At 37.3% G+C, this 14802-nt stretch overlaps 1 protein-coding gene across 6 annotated transcripts in view; it reads left to right on the top strand.

The window, feature by feature from the left end:
* Positions 1 to 303: 303 nt before the first annotated feature.
* rnls (renalase, FAD-dependent amine oxidase) overlaps positions 304 to 14802 on the top strand; it is a 60104-nt gene continuing 45605 nt past the window's right edge. The window contains exons 1-4 of one of the 6 annotated variants that reach the window (XM_079477147.1): positions 304 to 587; positions 1216 to 1321; positions 1429 to 1574; positions 2520 to 2678. In XM_079477147.1, the coding sequence (XP_079333273.1) occupies positions 470 to 587; positions 1216 to 1321; positions 1429 to 1574; positions 2520 to 2678 (529 nt within the window). In that variant the 5' untranslated portion in view covers positions 304 to 469. Of the gene's footprint in view, positions 773 to 1215; positions 1322 to 1428; positions 1575 to 2516; positions 2679 to 14802 lie in introns of all 6 variants that reach the window. The other 5 variants (XM_079477146.1, XM_079477145.1, XM_079477149.1 and 2 more) reach the window with 5 other exon arrangements.

Here is a 14802-nt window from a genome sequence, read left to right as displayed (position 1 = left end):
AAGATTTTTGTATTGTTGTCTGATTTATTGAAGAACTGCTGACAATTACATATGTTTGGCTGTCTTTCAGTGATCTCTTGATTACTTTAAAGCTAAGAGATGATGCATTGTGCATTGCCTTTGCAAAACCCCTTATAAAACTTTTAATGTTTACAATGTTTTGTAGTATTATTGTGATATTTGGATATGTGTGTATATATATATATATATAGTATATATATATATATATATATATATGTGCGTATGTGTGTGTGTGTTGTATATATAAATTTCTACTAATTCTTGCACAGCTTATGAAAAGTTGTTGATTCACGTCGTCGCACAAAACTAGGGAATGTTTTGGTTGGCCAACACAATATCGGTGGCGTTTTATAATTCTTAAAGGAACACACCCGCGGAACCGTGCAAGACCAGGCAGCATTGCTTTGCTAGCACTTTTTGTAGCTGTTTGTTTGCCTTTTCTTAAAAAATGTCACGGGTTTTAATAGTTGGCGCTGGACTTACAGGCAGTATATGTGCTTGTCTGCTGCGGAGGGAGCTCCCCAACAAATTTAACATAGTCGTTTGGGACAAATCTCGGGGTGCAGGTTAGCGTCCTGTTCAAATGACCCTTATTTTATATACTCGTGTCGGACGCTTTTTTTAGGGTAAAGTGGCACACGTTTAAGGCAATTTATAAGTGGTAAATGTCTCGATAAATTACTACTAAATTGAATTAGTTAAACACAAGTCGAACCGTCCATCGTAACCGGAGCGGTTATGAATGACGGAGGTCAGCATTAAAGTAGATGTTTACTTTAGTTCAATCATTTAATGAACTGTTATCTTTAGTTGATGTTTGAGACGTTAGGTTCTTTAAATTAAATTACAGGCCACGTAAACAAGTATTCAACATGTTTATAACAAGATGATCAATAAAGAAACGAGACAAGACAACCTTTGAACTTTGATTGGCAGGACACGCCCACCTCAAGAATATATAACTATAAACATAATCATGATAAGTCAGATTGATGTATGAATCTTTCAATGATTAGAATAATTGTGAATGTTCATTGTAAGTTAATGTCAACCTCATTTAGCTCTAAATGAAAATCTATTCAGAATATCACTGGTTGTAAACCAAATAAATATTCTTAATAGGCTTTTTGAAATGAACATAATTTAAAATGTTTTGTTCTGAACAGAAAGTGTATTAATGTTGTCACATTATAGGTGGGAGAATGTCCACGAGCAGAAGTCCAAGCAATCCTAAATGCACGGTTGATCTTGGTGCCCAGTACATCAGTGCCACACCATACTATGCCCGTATTCACAGCAGGTGGGCTGTTTCTGCAAACTCTGTGTGATCTGTATGGTGTAGATATAGGATTTCTTCGGTGTTAGTTTTAACTTGGTCTTCTCATCGTTACTTTGTTGTATTTCTAGTTTTTATGAAGAACTATTAGCGCAAGACCTTTTAAAGCCTCTCGTTGTTCCTGTTGAAGACATCGTGTATAAAGAAGAAGGAATTCTGAACTATGTGACCCCCAGTGGCGTCTCTTCCATTGTCAAACACTACCTCAATAAGTCAGGTAACTTCTTCCCTATCAATTCCTGTATTCTTCTAGTTTTGCTGTATGACACATTGGGATGCTTTCCTGTTTGATCTTTTGTTTGAAGTTTATTTTCATGTAAAATTCAAGGAAGTATATTAAACATTTTCAATGATTGCAATGAAAAAGTTGACATTTCAGTGTTAATTAAATACAACACACAACATGGTTCGCTTTTTTGCATCAGGGTATTTTTAACCAGAAATACTTTGATGTATTTATGCATTGAGAGAAACAAGGCAAGTTTAATAACCCAATTTATTGTTGTTCATAGTGCAGCTGGTTTTCATCAGCTGTTCAATGACATCAAATATGCTGCCAGAAATTATTTTTGGGTCAGCAAGACCTGAGTCATCCAGCTGTTCTTCCTTCTAAATGTTACCTTTTTTAAATGCACTCAGTGATTTACTAGACATTTGAAAAAAGAATTTGGACCGGGGGATGCAAACTGGTGTATTTACCCTGACATCAGGAGGCTTAGTCGATAATCTGACCGGGCCATTAAAAACTGTTCAGGATGTTTTTATATTTTGCATGTGCTGAAACAAAGAACAAAAAAGCAGTCAGATGGAACCGATTTAATGTGTGTCAAAACTTTGGGAAACCGCTCAATTACTCCATGATCGCCATATTATGAATAAAATGTTGATGAAAAGTCAATTTTGCATCATGTTTATCTCAATCCATCTTGATAGATTTGATGTGATGTGCTAATTCACATGTATTCTTTGAGTATCTATGGAGTTTAAGTTCTTTCTACTATTTCCTGGTTTCTGTGCTGATAAATCAAATCTTGACTCGCACAAAATCTGATCAGATTTTCCTTCTGTGTGACCTACTTTGAAACTCCTTTTCCTTTTTCTCTACTTCATTTTGAATTTCTTTGTGCAACGTTGCCAACTGTGCCCCTCCGCCCTCAAGCAGGAGCAGAGGTGCTCTACAACCGGCATGTCACGCACATATACCAGAAAGATGCTGGCTGGGAAGTTTGTCACAAAGAGGGAGCGCCAGAACGATTTGACATAGTGGTCCTAACCATGCCAGTACCACAAATACTTCAGCTACAAGGAGACGTGGGATCTCGTGAGTTTATTACCAAATCACAAACACTCACACACACTTTGGGGTTCCTTTTATAGAAATTAAAATATGGATTTTGGTATGCGGTCTTCCATTGTAGCAGATGTGTTTAAAGGTTACTGTTTGGCCTCCCAGCAAAATGCCACAGCTGGTTTGTTTTTGTAAGGAGCATTGTCAATCTTGCAAATATTTAAGCCTCTCATGCACGAAATCAAAATGAAAACACAAGGTTTAAAGAGAAATGTAATTATTTTTATTATTCTTTCACTTTTTAAAATGAACAAAAACCACAGTGTATCTTTATTAGTCTGGGATATGCTCTCATATGCATAAAGTTTATAGACATCATATTTCATATATCTTACTGATAGTTCACCCGAAATGAAAATGCTGTAATCATTTACTCACCCTCTTGTCATTTCAAACCTTTATGACGTTCTTTCTGCCGCAGAACACAAAGAAGATATTTTGAAGGAAGTTGGTAACCTAACAGCACTGGACCCCATTTACCTCTTGAATGTGGGCCGGTTAAAGACATTCTTCAAAATAAATTTTTTTGTGTTCTGTTGAGGAAAGTCATACAGGTTTGAAATGACAATATTTTCTCACAGAATATCTTTTGGGGGTGAACTATCACTTATAAGCAGTTCTTAAAGGGATCAAAAATTGACATTCTTTCAGCATTTACTTACACTCATATTGTTTTAAACTCATTTGACTTTATATTCACTATTCACTTTCATTGTATCTTTTTCCACACAGTGAAAGTGAATGGTGACAGGGAATGTCAGTCCGTAACATTCTGCCCAGCATTTCCTTTTAATTTCCAGGAAAGAAAGTAATGCGAACATGCCGAATGTCAAATCTTCGTTTTTGTGTGAACTGTCCCTTTAAGTACAAATGTTGAAATGGTAGAGTCGGGTCTGGGTATTCTGGGTGTCAGAGATTCTGAGAAACCGTGAATAATGAAGAGCGCGAGGAGAAAGTCACAGCTTCGGAATAAGAGCTGCATCGCAAATTAAAGGATGAATGAAAAATGGAATGAGACAGCTGAAAATGGTGGAAGAAAAAACCCCACTTTAAATGGTTGTGGTGTCACGCACAGAGCAGCAGAAGTAGGCCAGAGCTACATGGTTCTCAGCACTGGCGATACGCAATGAAACTGCTGCACTAGAGCACCTGAAAAACTAATCTGAAATGCTCTGGATGAAATGGAGGCCATGTGATCAGTGTCACAGTCCAGTTGCACAGAACTTCAGATACTGTAACCAAATGAAATTGGGAAAGGTACGCAAACGTAAGAGGCCCCTCGCTCTATTCCAGCATTGGCAATCATTGGCAGGTTTACTTCTGAGGACACATGCAGAGTAGTTGATTTATTTTCTGGTAGACGTCAGTGTATGTAAGCTCTCATTTGACAGGTTCTCTGTCAAATCGTAAGGGTTTTTTTTTTTAAAAGCCACTTCAACAAGGCAAGGCTTTTTGGACTCTTTTAAGTGTTACATTGCTTTGTGACATGGCTGGTTTTACTGTGAAAACGTCCATGTGTTCAGAACAACACTGCTCCTGGGAGACACATTAAAGTCATTTCCCTAAATTCCTTAAACCCTTTAGATCTTTTATTTCTAGTGGGCTATGTTTGTCATTTATTTTCCTCATTTTACCATTTTCATCTTCGTTTACTTGGAACAAAGCCGTACAAATTGTCTTTGAAAGTATGTTAATCATTTAAAAGAAGGGATCATTTTGGGGATCATTGTTACATTATGTTGCTTTATGTAGGACTTGAGCTAAGCAAATTTATTTCATAAAATAATCATTTCATATATGATTACATTTTTATTCAGAAAAAAAGTGTTATATCAGCACTTAAAGTCGCTCTGTCGTATTGGCCTTAGGACATTTCCAGGCCGTGGATCCTGTAATCCTGTTTGCCATGATGTCACCATTTATGTGCATTTTGTAGTGGCAGACACTGGACAGATGGTGGCAGCAGGCAGGTATGAGCCACCGGCCCTTGCACACTTTTGAAGATGCAATCTGGAAATAATTTTTACAAAATCAAGCAGCATATGAAAAAAAGATGCTTCCTGCTTCACGCATTGATCTTTAATCTTTTTTTTTTTACATGTGTGAATATGTAAAAGTCAATGGGATTGTTTTCGTGCTATTTTTGGCAGCTAAAGCAAAGAAGCAATTTAAATAAAACAAAGATAAGCTATTTTTTCAAATTTCAAATTGTCTTTGAGACACAATTTGTAAATCTATTTTATTTCCAATTTTAAAACATAAGTTTGAACTGAATCATAACTGCCTAGAAAGAGGATTATCACTCGATCACTTTCAGTGATTCGTTTTGATCAGACATACAAATATATTTATATGTATTGATGATGTTTGATTAAAAAGTGAATATGGAGATCATTCTGTCTGTGTTCAGCATGAAGAAAAGGATGATGATAAGAAAATAATGACATGATCAAGTCCTTAACCTCACACTTCCATTCAGTGATCTTTGGCTTTCCATGTGCAGGAGAAATGAAGAGGAAGTATGAGTGTGTGTTATTTGCAAATGATGAATGGACTTCATACAAGCTGTGCTGTAGTATGTCTGATGTAGATCACCGCTGATTTGTTCCATTTGATATATTACTGAACGTTTAGGGTTGGTTATTTGACCAAGGCTGTGGAACACATGGGGTTACGGCAGATTTGTTCTTTTGCACAACTTTGATGCCAAAACCTTAATGCATGTTGTTGCAAGACACTTCCTGAAAAATTCAGTTTGGTGAAGAAATTCAGCTTCTTAATGTTTAAATGTTTTATCATATACTGCAACAATTTCCTCAGCTTTTCTTTATTTACCACTGTTTGTTTTCTCTGACATTTATCTCTGACATTCTTCGTCAGTTGCCAGAAATTAACATGCGAGAGTGGAATGCAGCTTTTGCAAGCATTGGCACAGTCCCTTTCACTTGTAGTGACATAATGCGTTTCAATATTCTCCGGCCTCTGATTTTACACCATAGGAACTTAACAATAAAAACGGACACCTTGGGGTCCTTGAAACATGCAACACACGTACACGCATACACTTAGAACAAACATAAACTAAATGGAGTCCACCGTAAAACAGTGGGCCTGTGTATTGTTAGCATACTGTTAGAGTTTAACATTGGTCTGTATCAAAGGATGTCATCTTTAACAGGTGGTCAGTCTTGTTCCCAGCGATGCTGTAAGGGCTGAATGAATACATTTCAAAATTAGAATCTGATTAAAATTCACTTCCACGTTGACAAGTTTGCGTATGCTTATGTTAAACCATTTCTGCTTTTGCGGTTTAAGACTGAGATCCAAAAGAGGAAGATGACCCTATACCTAAAAAAGCTTTCTAGTCCGAACAGGCATTTCCAACAGCTTGTCTTTATTTCATGATAGAACATTGAGCAGGTTCTTCCTAACCTTTATCATTTTTTTTATCATAGACCTCGGTGTGTCTATACCTTGCTGAATGTGAAATAAAAATATATATTCTTGGCTTTAGAAAAATGAATATATTGGTGTTGCTTATTCTGATTTGACTATTGTAGTCATTTATTGTAGTTATTTATTCTGCATTCAGACAAGTCTCTAGACATATTTACGGAGTGCAAAGTTGACTTTCCTCTTCAAAGTACTAGATGACCGCTTCTCATTCAAAGCCGGGAATCATAACTGCTGATTCACACAACCACAGTTTATAGGCCACTTGAACATAATTATATTTATGCATGTTTTCAAACTGCAGCTTGATATCGAAAAAGACCACATGAAATCGTTTGACAAGCGCAGTTTCATTCTCTCCGCTGTTTGCGTATTTCGGATGAGGTATATTGAAAGGCTTAACCCTTAAAGGACATCCAACAGGCTTTTTTTAGAGCTGTGATGTGCTTCTTGCTGGTCAATTGAATTCTATTGGACAATTGAATTTGATTGGACAAATAATGTGTGAAGTGCAGGATGAGTCATAAATATTTGTTTTGGTCCGTTTTCCCAAAAGAGACTGTAAATATAAAATGTGCTGAAAGTGAATTTTTTCAGCATTTAGGACTAAAATAGCATGTATAATTATTTTGATTTCATGGGGACTTTATACTGTATGGTATAGACAAACCACCCAAAAATTTATATAATTTACAAACCTCTATAACCTTGTTTCTTCTGCAGAACACAAAAAAAACATATTTTAAAAAATGTTGTTGACTGGCACCTAGTCAGTTGCATTGGTTTTGTGTCCATACAGTAAAAGTGAATGGGTGCCACTGCTTTGTGGTTACCGACTTTCTTCAAACTAGCTTCTTTTGTGTTTTGCGGAAGAAATTAAATTATACAGAAATGAAATTATATTTTAAAGTAAATTGTTATACACAGCATTATACTAGCCAGACTGATAACCAGAGACAGACCGGAACATCTGACATCTTCATATCAGCTTGATCCATCATCTCAATTGCCAGTTCCATTTCTCTCAATGAGCGATTGTGTGCCCACACCCTTCCCATTTTGAAGTCCTTGCTTTAACTTCCTGTCCAACCCGCTCGCAGGTCTGTCGCACCAAACTTAGCTTGCCTTTGTGCCCATAGGTGATGACATCATTGTGCTGAAATAAGGCATTTTTCGCAGCTACCCTCTATGTGGCCAGCGCCTTCACTCGTGTGAATCTTTTCCACAGCTCCGATCCCCGATGGCCTTGAAACTCTGCTGATGTTGAGAAACATGATTCTTCATTTCTAACGAAATTAAAGCTCTATTTCTGGCAGGCTCGCTCTCTCATGTGGTAATCAGTCTCCCCGGCTGCGTTATTTGATTTGGGGCCTGGCTGCACGAGATAGGTAGCGTGCCGATTGTTTCCTTCCGAATGCCTTTTAAAAGCAACTGTTTATCAGCGGAAATGATAAAAGGTATGACAGTGTGCATCATTAAGCCTAAAATGCCTCTCCTTTTGTTTCCCGTCACCAAACATAAATATCCGAGCGTATCATTTTGCTAGCAATTACCTCGAGCTTTATCCCGTGCTGGGAATACAATAAATGTGTCGAGTTACATCATCCCTTCTCTTGGTTAGAGATTCTCTTTTAGTCTCCCATTGAGTGGCTGTCTGGGTTGGTTGCTTTCAAGTCTGTGAGTCTGGCGTGATGTAATGCCTCGCACTGACTACTGACAGAAACACACGCTTATATCCCCTGCACTGTCTGGCAGCTGTGTGCTCTATGCAGCTCTCTCAAAGGTGCTCAGGAGTCCAAACAATAGAAGGATGATTTTGTTTCGCCATTTATAATTGGGTCGCTTAACCCTGTCAAAGTAACACTTGGTTTTGTATTGACATGCCTTTGTTCTGCTAGTCAGATTTTGACGTATACACTGATAATGTTGTTTGACAATAGTGTCAGTTATGAATGCAGTGTGGCGCTGAAGGTAATGAAGTATTTACCGTTAGCGGCTAGGTAATTCATTTTTATTACGTATATCATTCAGATGCCTCACTGTTCAAAAAAAGCTTTGGATGTCAAGCATGAAATGTCTCACACGCTGTTTGATGCGTTTCAGTGTCTATTTAGACGAAACCTCGTTCAGGAAACCATGCAAAACAAGAGGAAGAGGTAAAGTGCACAAAGCTGCTAAAATTAGAGTCACACCCAAAAACCGACGATAACATAATGAACCAAACCTCAGAGTTGTGAGTGTAAAAACATCTGAAGAGGCTTCAGAGACTTGAGATAATCCCACCCCTGGTGTGCCAAGAGCGAATGCCATTTCTGGGTAGTGCCATGATCTGTATTTGGATTAGAGGAGAAGATGAATGAGCAGTGCATTGCTCTCTAAATTAAGAGGAATTTGTGATTCATGTCTCTGACTTGGAGAGAAAGGGGTTCTTTTGACAGGGCCAGGAAAGTCACGCTCTTAATAACGGTTCCCTTGCCGAGCTATCTTAAAACTGAAATGATCTTTTATGAGTGATGGCTACTCTCGCACATTCGCTTGCCAGTTCTCTGCATGAGCTGTTTCATCACGCTCTCCTTATTTAACTGAAGCTTGACCGCACGAAGAAACAAAGCTGCATTTTTAAACCGTGATGGTATAAAATGCTGCCGCGGAACTTGAAATACAGGAAAAACACCATTTAGTTATGCAATTGATGAAGTACACATATCACTTCTTTTGATCATTATTATTTTTTGAAGAAGCCCTGTGAACATCTGATTGGCTTCTCGTAACGTTCATGCGCAACATACTGTAGCTGTTTGATTTGTCATCAGGTCTGTTGGAGATAAAGTTTGTAATAGAGTATCGCAGAGACAATTTTTGGTGGCCATACCGGAAGCTAGCGCCACACTGGTTCCCTCGACGGAAAGCCAATTGATTGCCAATTGATTTGTCCGATAGACTTTTGGAAGATTACAAAAAAGCTCTGTGATTAACAAAGGTTTACGGTATTTGCATGTTTTGTCTATCAAGATCATATTTTCAGATTAACACAATATTTGTTACTTTTGAAGCCAAAATTCAACCGCCACAAGTAAAAAGCTGCTAACATTTATGCTGTAAACAGACTACACTATGGTCGCTCTATATCAACGTCACCACCACCAAGCCTCCGCCAACTTTTTCAAACTTTATTATTAACTTGTTCTTTGGTAAGTAATTACTCCGTAAATTAGTATCCATCCACGTTTTTTGAGATTTTTTGTGAGATTTGTATATGCGATGACATCTAAAGTCCCTGCCAAAGGATGTAGTCGCTTATGCAACTTCTTAGCAACTGCTATTCAAGTCACGATGAAGCTTTAAAAATCACGAGTGGGTTATAACTGTTGTGTTTTATGTCATAGAAACAAACCTTATTTTAGGCATTTAACAAAAAAAACATTTACTTTGGAGCGATGTAACTGGAAGTGCTAAAATTCGAACTCTCTTCGGGGAAAAATACGTCATCTCTGCGGTACACCATTGCTTTGCCTGTAGTGTTGCCAAACAGAATTTCAGCAAATGATTTGCTGAACACATCCCGTCGTCTACCATTGGCAGGCAAACATATTGCCCCACCCCATACTTGTGCTATTGGTTTGCTACTGTTGCTGTGTTATGTAAGTCGGGATGCTGAAGTAAACAGTGGCTGTGTCCGAAATAGCCCCCTATACACTCATTCCCTATTCCCTACATTAGTCCACAAATATAGTCCACTTAAAGTAGTGAATGAAAACGAGTGAATGAATTTGGACACTAGTGCCCCGGAAGTGTTTCGTCAATGCTGGACTTAGTGTTGCGTAGTTCGGACTTGCAGTATAATCTTTACGTAAATAACAGTATTTTTTGTGTGTTAGTAATATTGTATTGTGTGAATTAATAAATATATTCTTTGTGTGAACAACGCATTCACAACCAACATGGATTTTGTACAATATTTTTAACATGTAATCTGTCACGGAAACGAATTAATTATTTATTATTAACTTACATCTGTATGAATACGCAATCGCCATCTTCTTCTGATGATACGTTTAGTCAGTGCGTCCCTCTTCTTCTCTTGCGTTTTGAAAAAAGTGTGTGCCTCAATGTGTATCATAGCTATGGTCCAACCATTGAGTGTACATCGTTTGTACACTCGTTATGGCGGTGCATTATGGAATTGAATGAGTGCACTCAACACTGTCCACTATAATTTTGGACACCACTACAAAATGGATGTCCCCTCAAATAGTGCACTATATTAGGGTATAGGGGGCTATTTCAGACACAGGCAGAGAAATGTATGACAATGCCATAGACTTTGTTGGCATAGCTGGGAATGGATAGTGGGGGAAAACAATCCATAACAATCAATGCGTGTGGATTCGTTAGGTGCTTGGTCTAAGCTCTTTGAAATGATTACGACTGATCTTTACTTGGTGCAGTGTCGAAACGTTGCTGTGCAGTGTTCTGAATATCTAATAAGTTAAAAATACCTGATCTGAAGTCCAGTGTAGTCCCAATCCCCCTGCACCACAACTCAACACTTATTAATTTAGTGATTCTGTGATTTGGTAAATTGTACACCGAGTTTGGGATATCCCAGAGTTCTTCGTTTATTGCTGTCTTTAGCCACGTTGAGCTGTTTCCTTATAATGGACTTCTATGTGGGAAACCGCTGCATTCTACGGTCCAAACTGTGCATTACATTTATTCAAAAAGCCATTCCCCCACACCGACTCCGCCTCAGCTAAGACACGACACCAACCATAAACCAGTGCTTACACTTTTTGGAAAATCAAGCAATCAATGGTTTACTCTGAGATGTCTTTACATATTAATCTGGGATGATAGAAACTATTTTACCAAAAAATGTATAAATAAAAACGACACAGTCCGCTTTTAAATCTTACCACAATTCCAGATAGTTTACTAAAATCGGAGTAGTCACGCATCTGAAGTAATTGACCATGATTTAGAAAACAAAATTGGTTATGTTGCCACACTAAAGCAGCTTTTATTTGCTGTCGGAATGAGTTTTGAATCAGAAATGGGACATATTGATTTCCTATACCACACCACTGCAACACCAGATAGCCCACACACCATACAAGCTTAGATGAAAGCTTTTCACATTATGGTAATGTAAAGTATAAAGAATGTTGTTAAATAGCACCATGCATTGGTTTTGTGTCCATACAGTAAAAGTGAATGGCTGCAGTTGCTTTTTGGTTACCAACTTTCTTCAAACTTTCAGGTTTGAAATGACAAGAGGGTGAGAAAATGATCACTGAATTTTTGTTTTTTGTTTAAACTATCACCTTACCTTCCCGTAGACCTCTGCAAAGAATCAATTACTGTTGAGTAGTTTTAATTGATTTTAATACAAATATTATACAATAAAATTGTAAAATAAATTGTTATACACAGTATTACTAGTCAGGCTGATAACCAGACACAGACCAGAAGTTAACTTTGGGCCCAGGCGTGTGCGTCTGATGAAACCGTTGGGACAACAAAAATTATATTTGTTTAAAATAAAGATATTTATTAACTGTGATGTGCTTCAATGAAATTCTAAAGCATTTAATTGGACAAGGAAATGTGTAGTGCAGGGTAACTCATCAATATTTTGCATAGCCTTTATATAATAAAAATGTATTTACTGTATTCATTTTTTTATTATTTTGATTTCTACGGACAACAAAAAGAAAAATCACTGTGGCTGTCATCTTCATAGCAACTTGATCCATCATCTCAATTGCCAGTTCCATTACTCTCCATGAGCGATGTTTTGCCCACACCCTTCCCATGTTGAAGTTCTTGGTTCAACTTCCTGTCCAGCCTGCTGGCACGTCTGTCGCACCAAACTTAGTTTGCCTTTGTGCCCATAGGTGATGACGACATTGTGCTAAAATAAGCCATTTTTCACTCATGTAAATCTTTTCCACAGCTCTGATCCCCGATGGCCTGTTGAATGACCGATGGCCTGTTGAGTCTACCACCCAATACGGCTGGGTTTTTCTATGTTTCTTGATCTGTTATAATTAAACGGTGATATTATGTAGACCATAATGGCTAACGCCATGCATGTCCAATGAAGGGGGAAAAAAAATGTTCCACGCCGTCTCCGCCCACCAACCAAGTCCATAAGCAAGTGTTTACACTTTTTGGAATATCAACCAACCAATGGTTTATTCTGAGCTGTCCTATAAGAGAATCTGTTTTACCCAAAAATTAATAACTAAAAACAACACCGTCCACTTTTAAATCTTACCACAATTCCAGAAAGTTTACAGAAACGTCGAATTACATCAAGAAATCGGAGTAGTCACGCATCTGAAGTAATTTACCATGATTTAGAATTATGTTGCCACACTAAAGCAGCTTTTATTTGCTGTCTGAATGAGTCTTGAGTCAGAAATGCGACATATTGATTTCCTATACCACACCACTGCAACACCAGATAGCCCACACACCATACAAGCTTTGATGAAAGCTTTTCACATCATCCATTAGTCGAAACCAGAGGTTTCTGTGTACAAATCTGCGTCATTTTTGGGCAACATATTCTCAAAAAAAAGAAATAGGTCACCTTTGACCCTCTGCTTGAAATAACCTGTGGCTTGACGTCAGCGCCAAAGCCCTCAGGTGGCTGCCCTAAATATCTCTGTTTGGTCCCAAATTACACTCGAGCTATCTATGAAACACACCGCTGGCAATCACCTTGTTTATCCGACAGATATTTTAGCCGACATCACAGCTAACTTGCTTCGTCTTCGCTTACTTCTTTGTACGGAAAGCGAAAAAAGTCTCTCCAGTGAATTTATTAATAAACATGCCTGAAAAACTGTCGTTTAAAAGTGGCCTGCAGCTGTGGAAGCTTATCCGTCTCTCCAGCGGCCAGGGCTCAAACTCCGGATATAAAGAGCTGAGATGTTTTCATTTATAGTATCGGCCAAAGCCGGCAGTTTATGGATAATCTGGAGCTGGTCCACAGATTCCTCTGTGTCCCGGGCCAGCAGTTTAAGGGAAACCTGGATATGTGATACATTATCTCTAGTAGTTTTCCTTTTTAATAATAATGAGCCTGTTTTATAATGGCTAATGGTATCTTGAACACGGTTTTACAGCATGTATCAATTAACAAATGTGCTGTGTTTTCATATTCATATTATGTTAAAGTTTCTGTATATAATATTTCGGAGGATCTATTGACAGAAATGCAATATAATATCTTCAGATGTGTATAAAGACCTTACATAATGAAGAGTTAGGTTTTTTTACCTTAGAATGAGCACTGCAGGTCCTCTAACATTGTAATATGCCATTGTTTCTACAGTTGTCCTAACAGGGTACCCATGGGTCATGGAATTTCTGGAATATTATGGAATTTTAAAGGGTGTATTCCAGACATTTAGTTACATGTTATATATTTTAGGTCAATGTCATGAAATATCAGGAAATTTTAGGTTGTTCACGTAAAATTCTAGTTTCCATATACTGTATTTATACTGTATTTTCTTTAACTGCTTTTAACACATACGGTTATATTCAGCGCCATTTTATTCCCTTCCCGCTTGTCACCTGGCAACAGTGTTGGGAAAGTTACTAGTTATTAATGACATATTCAATAGTGTAATTAGATGACAAATGACTCTCTTCAAAAAGTATTTAATTACTTATTACTAATTACTTTCTATATCCTATATCAATCTTGATTAGAATTTATTCAAGGATAGACCTGACTTTCAATTTAAATTCAAATTCATTCAAATAAGTAATAAATAACTACATAAGTTATTAATAAAATATACAAATGTGAGATGGATACATTAAAGCATACATTTAAAGTTAGACTTATAATTCTAATGTCATTTCCACTATTGAATATATTACACAGTAGTTCAATAACATCAGAAGTAACTGTAATTCAATTACAGAAAAAATAAGAGTAATCCCTTACTTATCTTTTTCAAGGTAAAAGTAATGAAATTACAGTAACTCATTACTTAGTAACTAGTTACACCCAACACTGCCTAGCAATCACTTGTAGCGCTTAACTAATGCCAGGAAAATGTACATTTCGTTGCACTGTACTTGTATGTGTGTAATGACAATAAATTGAATCCAATCCAATTTCAAGAGCTTTGGCTTAACAATGACCACTTCAAGGACCACTTCATTCATTATAGGTCATGGAAATTCTACTTTCAAGCCTGCCCTAAACGGACAAACTGCTCTACAGAGCACATTTTGTAAAAACGCTATCTCCTTCAGCAAAGAAGTGAAATATTACGACATCTTAGTCCTGTGTCAGCCACCGTAGTGCTTCGGAAGGGAGAGGGGAGCGAGCTGTTGGTTGCAATTCACAACCCCACCACTAGATGCCTCTACATTTCATACACTGGACTTTTAATTTACAAATGTGCTATATATTTTGTTTCATAACATGTTAGCTTACGGTTATTTATACAATTAAGTGAGCATTAAACAATGCTAATAGATGCAGTTAAACTATTTTTCATTGTTATTTTATTACATTGATTAATGTTAGCACACAAACATGTTTAAGTATACGGTATTTTATTGTAGATTCATTTTTTCAGTTTTTGGCACACTCCACCTTATAAAATGTGTG

Source organism: Barbatula barbatula, assembly GCF_947034865.1.
Source record: "Barbatula barbatula genome assembly, chromosome: 16".
NCBI classification, from domain to species: domain Eukaryota; kingdom Metazoa; phylum Chordata; class Actinopteri; order Cypriniformes; family Nemacheilidae; genus Barbatula; species Barbatula barbatula.
Note: the sequence above shows the minus strand (reverse complement) of the source record. Positions and strands in the feature narration are given on the sequence as shown.